General features: G+C 33.9%; 2 protein-coding genes across 3 annotated transcripts; both read right to left on the bottom strand.

The window, feature by feature from the left end:
- Positions 1-209: 209 nt before the first annotated feature.
- LOC140882428 (uncharacterized) lies at positions 210-5,731 on the bottom strand. 2 transcript variants are annotated; one of them, XM_073288426.1, is made up of 18 exons: positions 5,484-5,731; positions 4,944-5,451; positions 4,769-4,855; positions 4,431-4,687; positions 3,715-3,834; positions 3,507-3,588; positions 3,300-3,359; positions 3,056-3,108; positions 2,650-2,816; positions 2,136-2,346; positions 1,819-1,876; positions 1,660-1,716; positions 1,306-1,551; positions 1,127-1,194; positions 982-1,038; positions 802-895; positions 571-711; positions 210-469 (listed from the first exon to the last, which is right to left on the bottom strand). In XM_073288426.1, the coding sequence occupies exons 2-18, from the start codon at positions 5,439-5,441 to the stop codon at positions 380-382; spliced, it is 2,346 nt and encodes a 781-aa protein (XP_073144527.1). In that variant the 5' UTR covers positions 5,442-5,451; positions 5,484-5,731; the 3' UTR covers positions 210-379. The 2 variants fall into 2 exon arrangements, with proteins under 2 accessions (XP_073144527.1, XP_073144526.1); XM_073288425.1 differs by having other exon boundaries at positions 4,944-5,731.
- A 6,600-nt stretch (positions 5,732-12,331) lies between these two features.
- LOC140877321 (protein FAR1-RELATED SEQUENCE 5-like) lies at positions 12,332-13,495 on the bottom strand. Its single transcript, XM_073280858.1, has 2 exons — positions 13,346-13,495; positions 12,332-13,204 (listed from the first exon to the last, which is right to left on the bottom strand). Exons 1-2 carry the CDS (start codon positions 13,493-13,495, stop codon positions 12,332-12,334), a joined length of 1,023 nt encoding a protein of 340 aa, XP_073136959.1.
- Between the last annotated feature and the right edge of the window lie 3,758 nt (positions 13,496-17,253).

Below are 17,253 nucleotides of genomic sequence, written 5' to 3'. Positions count from 1 at the left end.
ATAAACGGAGATAATGGAGCTTTATAAAAATACAAATACAAACGAATCCGATGGTTATCAAATGATTCCGGCATGAATTGTAGAAATATAAATATTCAACGTGTAATACGTAATTTACATCGACATATCATATTTGTTGGATTCCTTTTTGTTTTTATTTTTAAAAAAAAATATCAAGAAAAGCTGTAGCCAATAAATGTAAACATATTTTTTTTTAAATGATTATATGTGAATATTCACAGTGCTTCACAAAATTGAAGTGTAGCATGTACAATTGAATATGCACTTTTCTAGCATAAAATTTGCACAAAAGCTTTTGGGGCACAAAGAAAAGCTTGGCTTTGGGAAGGGAAAAATGAAACAAAAAGGGGTCGATATTTCAAGACTCTGAAGGCTGGGTGATTGATTTGTGTAAAACAGATGTCCCTTGAAATATCAACAGTTGGTAGCTCTTTGTGTATTGATCCAACTGCAAAGGCGGAAATGAATATAAATATAATATAAATTCAATACATGAATGAAGAATACATTAAAGACGACTCAATCCTTGCGAAGAGCGCATAAAAATACCTGTTCTCGACCAATTTTTTCGAACCCAAATCTCTCCTTCCATAGTGGTTCAGCTTCATCAGCAGATGGTAGCACCAAGTCTTTCACGTTGAGAGATTTGAGCAGCGTTTCAATACAAAAGAAGAGCGACTGAAAATATCCCTGAAAAAGGAGCAAATCACGAGTATTGAGCCCTGGATTCAAATTCTGGGTACACTTGACGTAGCATCAATACAAAGTCAACCAACTCACCTTCCCTTGCGAGTTAATGCTTGTGGCAACCAGGGGAAGCTCCGCAACTTCTTGCCCAAAAACCCGAAAAGTTGCGGCAGAAACCACCTCCGAGCTATAAAAAAAAAAAAAACAATGCATCAGAATAGAGAGAACATCAAAAGAACGACTCATATGCCAAAATATCAGAATACTCCTTACTTGACAATCAATATGGCACAATGCATGCCACAGAGATCCTGGTCTTTGAACTGCCTCCTGTCAATCGTCAGCAAATATTGTCATTAGCTGGAATGGCAAAAACAAGGTATGTGCAAGTACGTTGAGTATATTATATGCTAGTTACCCATAAACTAAGTCAGGAATTAGATCACGACGACCAGTGCTAGAATCAGCAATAGGATCGAATCGGTCCTGCAATAATTTTTGTAAATGGGATTTTAGAATGTATATTTGGCATAAAATAGAATAATCATAAATTATTCGTGTCTTTTGGTGACCGTAGTATCTGACACAGGTACTAACGTGAAAAATATTGACTGCCGCCGAAAGCCATCCCCTGGTGTCTTCGGATGCCGTTTTCCCACTCAGAACCCTCCATTTTATGTCTAGGTCGGAGGCATTTTCCAAACCTTTTTCCTCACATTTCATCCTCACGATGTCAAGGAAAGGTTGTGGAAGCATCTGCTCTCCATCTGAAATCAACTTTTGGAGAGTGGAGTTTGTGGTTAAGCACTCAGTGCAGCAAAACCATTCATTCTCCGGCAATTCCTGTAAAAAGCATGGTGGAGATAATTCCTCAAAGGAATGCAATAAGTGGATTTGTTGATTTGAAAACTGAGGAATGATAAAATAAGCATGGTTATGGTATTAACTAACCTTCAAGTCATCAATCTTGTGCTCCCTCAGACAACCCACATGGTATTCTTTTTCACACTAAAATAATGTTCAGAATGTTTGTCAAATTAGAAACCACTATTATTTTCCTTTGATTTAGAAAGCTGCTTCAGCTTATAATACAAGAAGAGCCCATAATACCTGATCACAGATAATCACTGTAGAGTCATTAAATTCCGCTGCACTAAAATCGTGACCCCTGCAAGAATTGAAGCTCAAATCAGTGAATAGAATAATCCAAATAGCGAGGAAATTTACGATAAAGGAGAATCCAACAATTATATCAAGAATTAATCAGAAGGGTGCTGATTTTCCACCCCAAAAATGATTCTAAAACCAATTGCACATCAGTTGCACTTTGTTTGTTTGCATAAAGTGAAAAAAATAAAGTAGAGCTGAACAGCTCCGATGTCATGTAGGAATCATTTAGAAAACACGAGGAAGAGCAGAAACGCAACCTGCAAAGTGCACATCCACCAACATCAGCTTCAAGTATTCCAACAATTCGAATGCAACGCTGTTTTATTTCTTCCAAAGGATCAACACCAGCCACTCTTCCAGCTGCAATTGCATTTGCATTGAGCTTGGCGGCATTTGCCTTTTGGAACATGTTCTCGCAGTATTTGCAATACCATTTTTCTTGTGGAATACTTGGCTGTCTAATACAACCTGCAGTAAAACCAGGCGAGTTATGTGAGGTACTTTACATGTGCAGAAATGATATTTTTTAAAAAAGATTGTGCATACATATGACGAAAACCAACTTAAGAAACAAGTGTCTAATCTGGTGAAATCAACAGTTTTGCAGTCTTTCTTATGCAAAGAGCAAATCTTAAAACATTAACAATATGTTGCATGGCATGAATCTTTCAAACCGTGGTATGCTTGAATTCAATACATAAAATTCATCACTAAAGTTAACGAATACCACAGCAATGATAATTGATAGAGTATAAAAGAAAGTGCACTAACCAGCGTGAAAAGCTCGTGGGCAGTTGTCACAGCACAACAGCTGTCCCCCATACTCACATATAGAGCACAGATCATCATTTCCCTTGGAAGATGATTTTCGGAGGGCAGACAGTCCAAGGGAAACCTCGTGCAGGGACGCCCCATCAGGCGTGTAAATGTTATCATAACTGCCATGCCAAAAAAAATCTCTTTCAAAAAATGAAATTATAGATACGTTCAGAAAGCTTAAATAAAAGTACTCAGATGTGATCCTATAGATTCTATCATGTTTATACGTCAAAAAAATTCTAAAAGAAAGAAACATCTCAAACGAAAATAAAAAAATGTGATTAATGAGCATATGTTTAATAAAAAATGATAAATTTAAAGGCAAATCATGAAAAGAAGAGGCCCAAAAAGCACTCACGGCTTTCGGCGAGAAGCAAAACCAGCATGAGCCTCAAACTGTGAAGGGCTAACCTGTCAATAAAAAATGCATGTCAACACCAAATACGGATATTTTACAGGAATACCAGAGAATAAAATGAGTAGCAACTATCGTGACAATATGCAGGTGTGCAACCATTGTGCAATACAAGTGTGCATATAACATACAAGCACTATTGAACACATAACATTGATAATACATTAAGATTATCGTATAACATTACCACTTTGTTACAACAGAAGCAGAAAATACCGCCTTTCTCTTTATAGCCCTCCAACTTTTTCTGCTCAGCAAAGAGAATTAAACAAAGGTGAAATGCTTTATGAAGAAACCTTTAGCATCATTGACAAAAATATTTTGATTGCTCAATTTTAAGAATTTAATTTAAACAGGTGTGATATGAATAAAGTTTGTTTTCTACTGCCTTTACCTCTCCTTGAACAATGTATGACAAATTTGTGCCATCCTCAAGCACATTATCCGCAAATACTACTTTATGCATTCCCAAATCTCTGCAATTTCGAACCCAGAAAAAAAATCAGAGCAGTGACACAATTATCTTTAGGGAAAAACACATTTACTAAAGACTCTAAATTATCAAATTATATTATGTACAAGTACAACAGATAGGTACTGACTTCCGTGTCAACTTCTGATTTTTTGATCGTGACCGATTTTTAGAAGGCATGCGAGCACTTCCTGAAACTTCAGGCTGACTGCATGATGCCACTGGAGATGAAACACCAGATAATGGATCCCTGGCATGTCAAAACACGTTATCACCCACAATAAATACAAACCATAATGTTTATTTATTTATTTTTAATTTAAAAAAGAAGCTAAATGCAGTAAGGTAAAGTGATAGCAACGTCAGTCTGCACCAATGATGAAACTTGAGTGAATGTTAAACTATGTGCTTTCTACTCGTAAGGTTCAGTTTCCATCAAACCCTTTTTCACTATTCCAAGAAATTAATAACAATATCTATTTCTTTGCAAGTCATAAGAGGAACCCATAGAACTCGCACAAAAGATTTAGCCATAGGGAAATAGATGATCGCTTATTTTATCAACCATACGTGGTAAACATCACCATTATTATCAACCTTTAACACTATGTAAGTGATAAAATTTTACCGTAAACATAATCACAAATCTTAGTAGTCTTAAATATAATCAATATAATTTTCTATGACATATTCCATTGGTTGTTCATGTGAAGTTTGTGGGCCGAATTTCTGCAGGCCAGGCAAAATCGGCGTATCGTGCAGAAGACGTGCAAAGCAAATACATAGGAAAAAAACAAGCACAGAAACACAAAAACATTGATTAGTCTTCGCAGATAGCTACATTACCTGTTAGAAGCCTCACTCATCTGAGTAGGACAGGAATCAGATTCCTTTGGCCCGACAGATGCACCACAAGAAGTAGGTGGTCTCAGTTCTGCACGGCCAATGGAATTCCGGATCACCACTTCCAGTGGGTCGGAATGTTCCCCTTTGCATGCATTCAGCACATCTCGGAGATTATTCCCATTCTCCAGAAAGATATACTCGGGTGGACGTTTATTTCCACTCCCTGCATGCAACTCAAATTGATTGGGAGTCACAACCTACATGAACACCCAACAGTCAGCCCAATATAATTTATAACTACTAAATCAGTCAAAAAAATTTGATTTCGGAGTCCTTACCTTTTCTCCCTTGCATTCTTTACAAGAACACAGTATTCCAGTGCCCCTGATAAGCCCTCGAAGTTCAGAATCGGGCTGTTCCCGCGCCTAATAAATAGAAGCATTAGTGTATAAATAAACAATTAATTAATGGCCGAACTCAGAACGCTAACCGTTTGTCAAATAGTTCATTTACCTTCGAGCCACGAATATAACAAACTGGCAGGTCCTCAAGCAACCCAGTTTCAAGAAGCTCCCTAAGCTTTGTCGGGACCCTCTTCAACTCCACCTTCGACTTCGACTTCGACCTCGACAGATGGGAGGTCGAAGTTCCAGTTCCACCACTCAGTACAGCCCCTGGTCCAGATTCGGTGCACAAAGGTTGCACACAGCTTTCCTTGGAATCAGGCACCGCATCACCTCCCTCATTCCTCCCTTCACCAACTTGATCACACTCCAAGCTTCTCAAGTCACCTCCCACATCAATCCCTACATCCACCAAACCACTCTCCTCCTCGTCCTCCAACTTCCCCACATCTTTCCTCCCAGATTTTTCACCATCCCCTTTCTTCATTCTCTTTCCGCAACTCCCCACATTGTCTTTTCCAGAACTCCCAGTATTTTGGGACCTCGTCACCCTCCTGCGTCCCACCGAAAGCTCCCCGCCCATCTCTGACTGCGCCTTCATCATCATAGCAAACTCCCTCTTCATCCCAGTCCGGATAGAGGACACCACTACTTCACCAGCGTCCACGTCCTTCGCCATTTGAAACCCACAAAGTGAATCAATATTCCAACCAAATCAATTAAACGGGCATAATATCAAACATCCAAGACGCAATAATCAGAACAAAAACCCCCCCAAATAAATTCGAAATTTTCTCTTGATTAACGAAGCACCACAATCGCACGAAAATCGATTATCCCAAATCAAATAAATCGGGAAAAAAAAATGACGAAGGGAGAAGAGATTTCAGTTTTGTTTTTAATCGACACAAAATCCAAACGTCGAAAACCAAATCTTGTACGAATATATATACGTAGGGATAGGCCTGCAGAAAGGTCTCAAAAACGTAACTAGTAAATTGCCGAAACTACCCCTCAATCGTCGAATTCCCCTTTTTTTTTTAACCAAAAAATCCTAAACCTTACGTAATCCTTGTGCAATACATGTGCAAGGCACGCGCTAATTTTGCGCATAAATTAAGTAAAAATAAACAAATTATTATATTTAAAATAAATTATTTTAATGGAGTTATGTCATTTTTGAAGGGAAAAATTTATGATAAAACACAAAAAATATAACCTTAATCAAAATTAATATATAATTAATTACTCACTTGGGAGTTGATGTTGTTGGTTTGGTTGTTGGCTTGGTTGTTGGCTTGGCTGTTGGCTCCGTCCATTGTAATATTCTGCGACATGTAATTAAATAAATTAAATTGATACGACTATTAAGTGTTTTAAACAGGAAACTTTATTTAACTTTATTAATGTATTTTTGAAAATAAAATAAGATTTTTTAATTTTTAACACTAAATCAGATATTATATATTTGGTTACCTGAAATGTTACACACTCGTTGATCTGGAAATTTGACTGATCCTTGGGCCTTGAAACAAGACAAGAGTATAAATTAAATTAATGAAGAAAATATAAGGAAAATAAAGATGAGAGAAATAAAAGTTTGGTCAAATAATCGAAAATTTGATAAAATAATAGATCAAGACATGCACGAATATTGAACTGTAAATTGGTTTTTTGTTTTCTTTAAAATTATGGTCAAATATTAGTCTCCAAAATACAACCTACAAAGAAAATATAAACGATGATGAAGAGCAAAAAACATCAATGGGATTTCACTTGTTGCATGCATGTGTATGTTGTATTCAAAATTGAATAGAAGTTGGTAAAATATCAATGTACATTTAAATAATTGACCCCTAAACGGCTTAATGCATTAAATATTCAAGGAGGAGGTTAGAGCTATATCGTAAAACAATAATAAAAATAAAAAAAAATTATATATTTAAATACTGAAAATTATAAGGGGCAAAAAAACATACTATTTAAACTTAAATATGTAAAATCTCGTGTTTATTTTTTGTAAAAGGTGGCAGCTAAATGCATGAGAAGGTTATGTGGCCGGTGCTTAGGATTCCTACATGCAAACGTGTCTCAATATGCGCCTGACAAATTTGTTTTTCTCATATTTAATCCTTTTTTTTTCCTTTTTTTCCATCAAATTAACATAAGACATCGGACATTTATTAATTATTATTATGTCATATCAGTAAAATTCAATTCAGCAAAATACTCGATCAATATTCGGGAGAGAAAAACATTACGAGTAAAAGAAAAAGTACAACATGTTACTATATAAGAACTAATTTAATAACTTATTCAAAGCATGCAAAATTTCATCAACAATTTCATAGAATTTGATTTCACCACTACTTTAATTAAATAATATATTACCGAGAAAAATATATTGATAGCTAGAGTTTAAAAACATATGAGTCGCGAAGTAAAAACCTAATATCACTATAATTTCGCATGCGCAAATTTGAAAATCAATAACAAAATGACATATTAATTATATGCACGAACTATATTTAATTAATAACAATAAATGAATCCGTAAACATTTTTAATTAATGAGTAACTTAAAGAAACAATCAAATGATTGTACAATTAACGAGTGATCACTAAATAACTCATTCAAAATTTGCTAAAAAAAATTAGTAATTAATTAGATCAATCTCCAAAATGATATTTTTCAAGATCTCGGTTCTTACATTATAATCTTATCTTAATATATTAAAAATACCAAAAAATAATCCTAAAAAAGGTACAAAAAAAAAAGGAACCATTTTATTTATAAAGTAAAAACAAAATGTAGATCCCGTTTACTTACAAGTTAGGAAGAAATTCAATTCCGGCCAATTTCCGAGATTCTCTCAAGCTACTAATAACTTGTGTGCTTAAACTTCTTCACAAAGGATCTACTAGTCTACAACTTAAAATTTCAATTTTTTTGCATGCACTTGTGTAGAATAAAGGAAGTGTTATGTATGGTGTGAAGAGAAGAAAGTAATGGAGAAAGAAAATGGTATCTTCTAGGATGAGAAGAAAATGGAGAAAGAAAACGTCGAAGAAAGGGCGGTTTTATTTGGGAAAAACTAAAGCATTATTTTGTCGTTATTGTAATTAGTTGCGATATCAGGGTTGTAAATAAAAAAATTAAAAAAAAACGAGGTCAAACTCATGATTCTATCATTTTTGAAAAAAAAAATTACTTTATAACAAATATATCAAAATCATGATTCTATCATTTTATAAAGTATTTTTTTTTTTCAAAACTGATAGAATCATGATTTTGACCTCGTTTTTTTTTAATTTTTTTATTTACAACCCTGATATCGCAACTAATTACAATAACGATAAAATAATGCTTTAGTTTTTCCCAAATAAAACCGCCCTTTCTTCGACGTTTTCTTTCTCCATTTTCTTCTCATCCTAGGAGATACCTATATATATATATATATATTAATATAATATATATATATATATATATATATATATATATAAGATCTTTTCTCCTGCCTAACTAAACCTCCCCACCACATTCCCGATTTAATGACATGTCATGCCACGTAATTTTTTTAAAAAAAAAATTAAACCCATATCTCATAACCCCATTCTTCTTTCTTCCCCGTAATTTATTTTCCCTCTTTCTTCTTTTTTTTTTTCCATGGCGCCCTAATTTCATAAACTCATTCTGTGCCGTGTCGTCGCCGCCAGCCGCTTCCCACCACATCCCGCCGCAGTTACAAGCTTTGCCGCCGCCGCCGCCGCCGACATCCGCTTTCCACCAGCCCCCGCCGCAGCTACAAGCCTCTCGGCCGCCGCGCTACGTGAGTTTTAGTCTTCCTTGAAACAACTACATCATATTATGTTCCTTAATTTTATCCTTTTTTCTGGGTATCTCGAAGATATCACACCATGGTCTTTGTAATTTTTGTGTTCGAAAGAGAATGGTGTCTGATAATGAATCACTAGACAATTCTATTTTCACTTGATTTTGAATATGATATTTAACTTAATAATTTTCAAGGCTAAGTCTTGAATTTGCTCTATTATCTTGATAATGAGAGTGTTCAGGTTAGTTTATGGTTTTCACTTGGTGTAGTCAAGTCTCGGATTTTAAGTAGGGTGACTTGTGATTTATAACAAATAAAATAAATATATATATATTTAGCATTATATATATATTTTTAACTGCATTGCACAAACCAGATTTTAGAAGTATGCCTTGATCATTTCTTAAAAATAAGTGTTATGCACAAATTAAAGTGAACAATGGATCTTGATGATGTTAATTGTTTTTAATTATTGTAAAGGTACATTGGGTGAATAAGGATGGGTATTGACCTACGTGTAGTGGTTCAACAGGTGGGGCTATCTTGTCATTCCATTATTTAACGAATGTTTCTGATCGTTTGAAAAAATATAGTGAGATTAGGACGATGTGTTCGGTTTCTTCTGCAGGAGGATTGGTGTTCTGTAAATACGGGAAAAGGGCGGCATTGAGGGTTTCTTGGACACCTGATAAACCAGGGCGAAGGTTTCATGACTGCCGGAATTGAAAGGTGATGTCTACCATTTCAATTCATCGGTTTTTCAGGTTTATTTTGAATTTGTTTTTATAGATTTGTTATAATGTGTTCATTTGAATAATTTGTTTGCTATGACAGAGTAATGGTTGTAATTATTTTGCGTGGGAAGATCCTCCGATGTGTCCTAGGACAATGACCATAATTCCTGACTTAAAATGGAAGCTGGCTGTGCTCGAAGTTTATAAGAAAGAAACTAAAAAGGAGAATCGAAATTTGAAGTTGATGCTTGCTGGATCAGGGCTAACTTTCATTTTGTTTTGCTTGGGTTATTGGATATTTTCTTAGATATTGTACTAGTGTTTTGTAAGAACTTAAAATCTGAGTGAGAATGTATTAGGTTATTGATTTCATATGAATGACTTCTATGAGTTATAACACTTGTATTGGTGTTTTGTTCATTTGTATATTACATATTGGGTCCATCTTTTTTGGTGGCAAAGACAAGAACAAAAAAAAGTAATATTAATTAATGTATTAAGTAACATCTACTTGCTAGCTGCATAATTTGTTCCATGTACTATCTTTATTTTAAAGCAATTAATGGAAGTTTGGAGAAATGTGTAATGAGGACCTGTGGTGGTTTGCTTGCCATTATTCCATATATATTGCACGTGGAAAGAAGGGATGATATGAAATGCTATATCTTAATTTCATTTTTTTTGCATATATATCTTTTCCCTTGTGATCTAGTTGGAGCATTCTTGCTTTTTTGCACCTGATCATTTTGTCAGCTATTTGTTCAACTGGATTACTCTTGTTCGAGCTAAATGATGAAATTATAAAATAAATTTTACTTAATAATATCATTAAATTCACTTAGACACTCATTTTATTTTTCAACAATATTTTATTGTTTATATTTTTGGCAATTTTATATAATCATTCTCATTGTATAAAAATTTAATAAAAATTAATTAAGAAATAGGTATTCCACGTTTGTAAAAATTAATTAAGATATAACTATATGGTTGCAAGTCTTGCTTGGTCATATACATGCTTGCATAACTTTACCCCTCCATCCGAAACTTTCATCCTACTACCTATTTGATCAATATTTTCCCCTCGAGTAACTAAAAATTAAAGACCACGAAACAAAAACGAAAAAATCATAATCCAACAACAGTTAAAATAGATCGATTTATGATGTGTTTCTCGAACCGACGTGTCTTCTTGGAGACACATTGCTGCTATAGCTATCGCTTGGTTGAAGCTTTTCTTTGGAAATTCTCCTTGAAGTAGAGGATCAGCGAGTTCTGAGAATCTGTGTGGTTCTTTCAATATTGGTTTAGCCTAGTCACCAAAAAAAAAACAAAAAACTCACTACTCTTGAAATGCCACAAATCGAGCCACAACATAACAGATGTAAATGCCACCTACACAAATACATTCGAATTATTTTACGATTTCTTGCATTGGCCTACGAATATTTACAATGGAGCCAACGTCACGAACGCGCAACGATTTTACAGAACCTTTACCAACGACAATCTCAAGAAATATTATTTAGTTGCAAACAATTTTTATTTTAAATTCACATCAAAATGCTAACTGCTTTACTGTAAAAAGAATTGATCGAACAGATCTTACCAAGTTCATATACCTCAACTTCAGCTGCAATGTGGGCAGAAACAGAGAATAAGCGATGCATTAGTTAATGAACTCACTTGGATTTTGCTCAACAACAATGGAGTTCAGAAATCACAAAAGGAGTACGGAAAAAGCAAAATATAATTCGTAATTAATAAATAATCAAAAGCACCAAAGTGTACGACTCACTAGTTAAAGAAAAAAATGAGAGATACTTTATGGATCCACATCTTCTTCGTCTGTGCTCGTATCAATGTTGTATTGATTATCTATAGTTGACCTAGTAAACAATAAATCAAAATTATTGCAAGAATTAATGACATTGATTGGTGTAAATGAAAAAAAAAATATTCTAGACATACCCGTCACGCAAATTCGAACAATTGCGTTTATCATGGGACACACCTCGAAGCCCACAGCCATGGCATTGCCTAACTCTTGAGATTGATTTCTCCTTTGCAGATTTCAATCTCTTACCACATCCTTTTGTTCTCACTTCAAAAGGATCCAAAATATCCAAGGGCCCATCAATAGTTCTCTTCCTCTGCCTTCCCATTCTCAGATTTCTACTGCTGTTAATTTCCCTAATTTTGTAGTAGAGAGAATCCAATTGTTCCTCCATGAGCTTTGTTCCCTCATCTGTCAAAGATGCCTCATCAACTATTAATGAACTCTTGAAGGATAATCTCGAGTGTCGTGAAATCAAAAGCTTCTCCGGATCATTGCTGATATTTTCTTCACCCATTGTATATGGTGCTCCAACCATTGCATGTTGTGTCCATCGATTGAGTATATATTTATCAGGCAATTGAAACACCTGGTTGAAACGAAAATAGGCTAACATATGCCTACATGGAATTCCCTCAAAATCAAACTTCTTACAACTACATGATATGTAGTTCTTTTCTTTGTCATGTGTGAGCACCTTCGGTTTAGAGGAAGAAGAGCTTTGATAATGCATCACATTGTAGATCACTTTTTCATCTTCTTCTGAGACTTGTTGCACACAATAGCCATGACTCTCACTGATTTCACTTTCAAACTCAACCCATTTTTTTTTTATACACCTTAACCATCTGATGTTCCATTGGAAAATTTCCTTTGATCTTCGGACACTCATTTCTATCAACATGGTCGGAAACTAACTCATTATGCCTTTGATGTTTGAGTGCTCTATTGAAACGGATTATAAAATCCACCAACGAGTTCTTCTTGGAGACATACCTCTTAAAAAATAAATGAGAACTTTCAGATCTTTGACTACTTGACATTCCAGTAGCAAAAACATGATTAAGATATGCTGTTACCCACTTCTTTCTCAAATCATCATCAGTTGTAACCAATCATTTCCCTCCAGTTTAGCACATTTCATGGCCTCTTCCCAAGAACTCACAAATTCATCTGGTGTTGTTGAATTTTCGATGCCATGCTTGATGCTTTGATAGTGGTCACGAAAAGTCATAGGGTCTAATTTCTCTGAGAACTTGTTCAGTATGTGCCACAAACAATATCGATGCATTGTTTGTGGGAAAACTTGTGCAATGACTTTCTTCATAGCAGAATCCTGGTCAGTAATGATCACGTTTGGTGCACCTGTAGGCATGGCTTCTACAAACTTGTTAAGCAGCCAAACAAAAGACTTGGTTTTCTCATCACTTGGAAATCCACAACCAAAAACAATCGTTTGATGATGATGATTAACTCCTACAAGTGGTGCAAAAATCATCCCATATTTGTTGGTGTTATACGTCGTGTCAAACACAACTACATCACCAAATGCACTGTATGTCCTCCTTGATACAGCATCCGCCCAAAAACACCTATTTAATCTCTTTTCTGAATCTGTCTCATATATGAAGAAAAAATCAGAATTCTTCTCTTTTTCGGATGCAAAGAACTCGATTAGTGTTTCTGCATCGATACCTTTTTGTTCATTTTTCAGATCTCTCTCAAAGTTTCTAATATCTGTTTCTGTGCAACCAATATGCTCAGACCCTCCATACTCAATCTCCAATAACCGAATTTGCTGACAAGTTGACACATTGGCTTCTGAAAATTGTTGAGTCAATGCTTTCTTTGCTGCCGAAACAGTGCAATGTGACCGTAGCAAATGCACCTTTGAAGGAGTCGATAGTGGATGATTATGACTCTCCTGAAAAGCACTGACATCCCAGTTTGTTCCACTTTGTGCCTTCACAATTGAAATTTTTGATCGACAACCAGTTCTCACTTGACCACGAGCTCTTTCTTTTCTTCGTTTCTCATCACTTGGTTGTTTCTTCTTCTCATCGGTATGCCCTTCTTTAGAGCATATAAATTATTTCCAAACAACCTCATTTGTAATCTTATCTTTTTTGCTATTGTTGATTCTCGTGCTAAATCCAGCTTCTCGAGCATAATGGTTATAGAACAAAAAAGCCTCGTCTACTGAGCCAAATTCCATCCCAATTTTGGGTTTTCTCTCATCTACAACTTCGGGCATGTATATCTGATCATCATCACTGTTTTATTCCATTCTTTATATAGATATCACTACGTAAAAAAAAATAAATATAAAAACGAGAGGTTTCAAAACAGAATTGGTAAAAAAAATGAGCCACTTGCCTTAGAAAATGGTTAGGTAAAGTGACTTCAACAACCGTGTTATTTTAGTGGGTTCCAAATAATATCTGTATAAATTTTATGTTTAAAAACATATTTCTATTTGAATCAAACTGAAACTCACATCAAAATATTTAAAAACATTTAGTTCCTTCATTACTGCTTTTAAGAACAAGAACCAAAAAAATAATTACAAAGTGACACAAGATTCTAGTGGTTTTGAACTTTCAACCCTTGGTGCTGATAACTTGAGGAATAACTTGTAATATACCAAAAAATTAATGATTTTACATTAAAATCTTCGTCAAAATTTTTACACTAAAAAATAAATGATTTAAGTGAGATCTATACAAAAGTTTAATTGGTGGGGTCATTAAAACACGACCATTATTTCGGTAACAAACAAGAACTTGTTGTTTAAGTGGAAAAAACCAAGAACAATAGCAAGTTTGACTTGCAAACCTTAAATTTAGAATATTTTAAACAAAAATGCCCCCAAATTCTTTCTGATTCTTTATATTCCAATATTATTCGAAGCAAGGGACACTCATTTTAATTCGTTCATGACTACATCATCGGCTTGTGACTGAAACTGAAACACGCACCAAGATGAAACCAGGACACTCATTTAATTCCTTCATGACTACATCATCGGCTTGTGAATTATTAAATCTCCAAAATAGAAACATTAATGTTCTAACAAAAACAAGAAAACATAAGGATTTATCTATAAGAAAAAAAAATCAAAACCCTTACCTTTTGACCGAGTAATGACCAGATTTATCAAGACCTTAGATTTACGAAGCAGGACCCAAAATCTGCATTTTCAACTCAATTTTTAAGGCCAAAAAATTAGTAATTAAAAAAAAAAAAAAACGAATGACTACAAAATGAAATCAGGCAAGAATTTTTTTTTAAAACACATCATTAAAAACAAGAAAATGAGAAAAAAACGAGTCCTATGAAAGAGAGGCGCGACCAAAGGAATCGGGCGGAGGCTTACGGCGGAGGCTGGTGGGAACCGACTTAGAAAGAAAGAGGAAAGATTACAGATTACGGGGAAGAAAGTTTTAATTTTTTTTAAAAAAAAAAAAATTACGTGGCATGACATGTCATTAAATTGGGAATGTGATGGGGAGGGTTAGTTAGGCAGGAGAAAAAATCTCATATATATATATATATATATATATATATATATATATATATACACACACACGCACACTCATATGTCAAGAATTCTAAAGTCTTTTTTTGTAAAAGTGTTGAGATTTATTTCTGTTTGTAGAAAAATACTTCATTTACATTGAATTCAGGAACATAATATTTAAAACCATGGTTTTGCAATCGTTGTTTAAAAATTCAAAAAAATTTAGTTACGTTTCTGGTTTCGTCATTGATTATACGACAAAATAATGCTTCACTTTTCCCAAAATCACGTCTTTCTTTGGTGTCAACACATCTATTAAAGTCAAAAAAAAACACACACACACACACACACATCTATTAAAGTCTTTAAATTTATAAATCCTTCAAACATTTTTTTGGTAAATATTTTTCTTCAATATTATTCTCGGTCGTAATCTTATATAATAATAATAATAATAATAATAATAATAATAATAATAATAATAATAATTTCAAATTATTTTTTTAACACAAGAGTTGAAGTTTTTCTAGTAGAAAAAACTAACAAATGAATTTTAATTTTTTTTATGAGAAACACTTGTAAATTTATTGGTTGAATGTTGTTTATTACAAGTCTAACCAACCATAAAAGAAATTCACCATTCATCCATACAAAAGATGATTGGGAGTTGGAAGCAAAAAACACACACATAAATATATATTTGAAAACTCAATTGAAACATGAAAATTTTGGACGTCACGCACCGGTACCTTCATTAAGTATAAAGCAATGATGCACGCATCACATATTCTCTGTGAATCTTATGATAATAACACGTGCATGCAGATTTTTAAAAACTAATAATTTTATGACGAACAATTGAACAAAAAAAATAAAAGAGGAAAAAGAAAGAATCGATGAAAATATATAAAAGCGTATACATCACAATATTATGCACGAACGCACTCCAAAATTATACAAAGAGAGGAAAGAAAATTTAGTAGAAGCATGTGTATTAAAGAGAATAAAAATTGGAAAGAACGATTCTTTGAGAAAGTGAGTGAGGGAAAGATGACAATTATTTTGAAAAAAGAGGGGAATTGAATCATCCAAATTTTATACAATTTTTAAATTTTCATATTAATCACTAGTTAGATATATACCTCATATGATAATACGTTGCTTTTGATTTATACTAAAACAATCATTCACATATCCATGTATATAAAAGGTTAGATATATACCTCACGATTAAATCGTGGATGATTCGTAGATCTTGTTGTTAATCTGACTGTAAATGCAGAACTTCTCCGATATGTGTAGATCTGTCAATTTTTCGGTTCTGTAACCGAAAAAATCAAACTCAAATTAGTTGACACTAAAAAAATTAATGGATTTAAATAAACATGTATTCAAAATTATAATTATGCTTGCAATTAAAAAGAACCAGATTTTATATAGAAAATCAAAGAATTGTTGTGAAAAAGTAAAAACTCCAAAACTCAAAATATATCAAACTCTACACTTCACAAATTTTTTTCACTCAATTCAATTGTGTTTTTATACACAAATGGAGAGACCTATTTATAGATCTCATTTGGAGATTAGTCCAAAAATTAAAACATCGTCATCTACATCATCACACACTAATTTTTAACATTTTACAACTCAATATTCAACATTCAATATTCAACTTTAAATAATAATAATAATAATAATAATAATAATAATAATAATAATAATAATATCATATTTTCAACATTCTCCCTTGTGATGATGATCGTGACATGATGACTGTTTTTATTACGTGTTTTTGTACTGCCTCGTTAAAAACCTTACTAGGAAAAACCCATTGGGATAAAAACCATCGTAAGAAAAAAAGAGTGCAGCCACGTAAACTCTCCCTCATGTTAACACGAACGATTCTTCACATATGTCGTAGATTGTGCATTCCAATGTTATATATATGCTTTCTGAATATTGCCGTAGGAAGCGCCTTTGTGAAGAGATCTGATGAGTTCTCACTTGATTGAATGTAATAGATATCAATATCTTTATTCTTCTCAAGCTCTTGAGTGTAGACAAAGAACTTTGGGGGGATATGTTTGGTTCTGCCACTTTGATGTATCCTTATTTCATTTGAGCAATACATGCAGCATTATCTTCATACAGCGTCACAGGCTTCTTGTCTACTGATAATTCACAAGAAGTTTGGATATGTTGTGTCATTAATTTTAGCCAAACACATTCACGACTTGCTTCATGTAGCGCAATAATCTCGGCGTGATTCGATGAAGTTGTTACGAGTGTTTATTTCTGTGAACGCCTAGAAATTGCAGTGCCTCAACGAGTAAATACATATCCGGTTTGGGAACGTGCATTATGTGGATCAGATAAATATCCAGCATCAGCATAACCAATGATACTTTGATTGGTGTCTTTTGAGTACAAAAGTCTCAAATCTGTCGTTCCTCGTAGATAATGGAATATAGGTTTAATTCCGTTCCAGTGCC

This window comes from Henckelia pumila, chromosome 2, assembly GCF_033568475.1.
Source record: "Henckelia pumila isolate YLH828 chromosome 2, ASM3356847v2, whole genome shotgun sequence".
Taxonomy (NCBI): Eukaryota; Viridiplantae; Streptophyta; class Magnoliopsida; order Lamiales; family Gesneriaceae; genus Henckelia; species Henckelia pumila.
The sequence above is the reverse complement of the archived record's forward strand: the minus strand, read 5'-3'. Positions and strand labels throughout refer to the sequence as shown.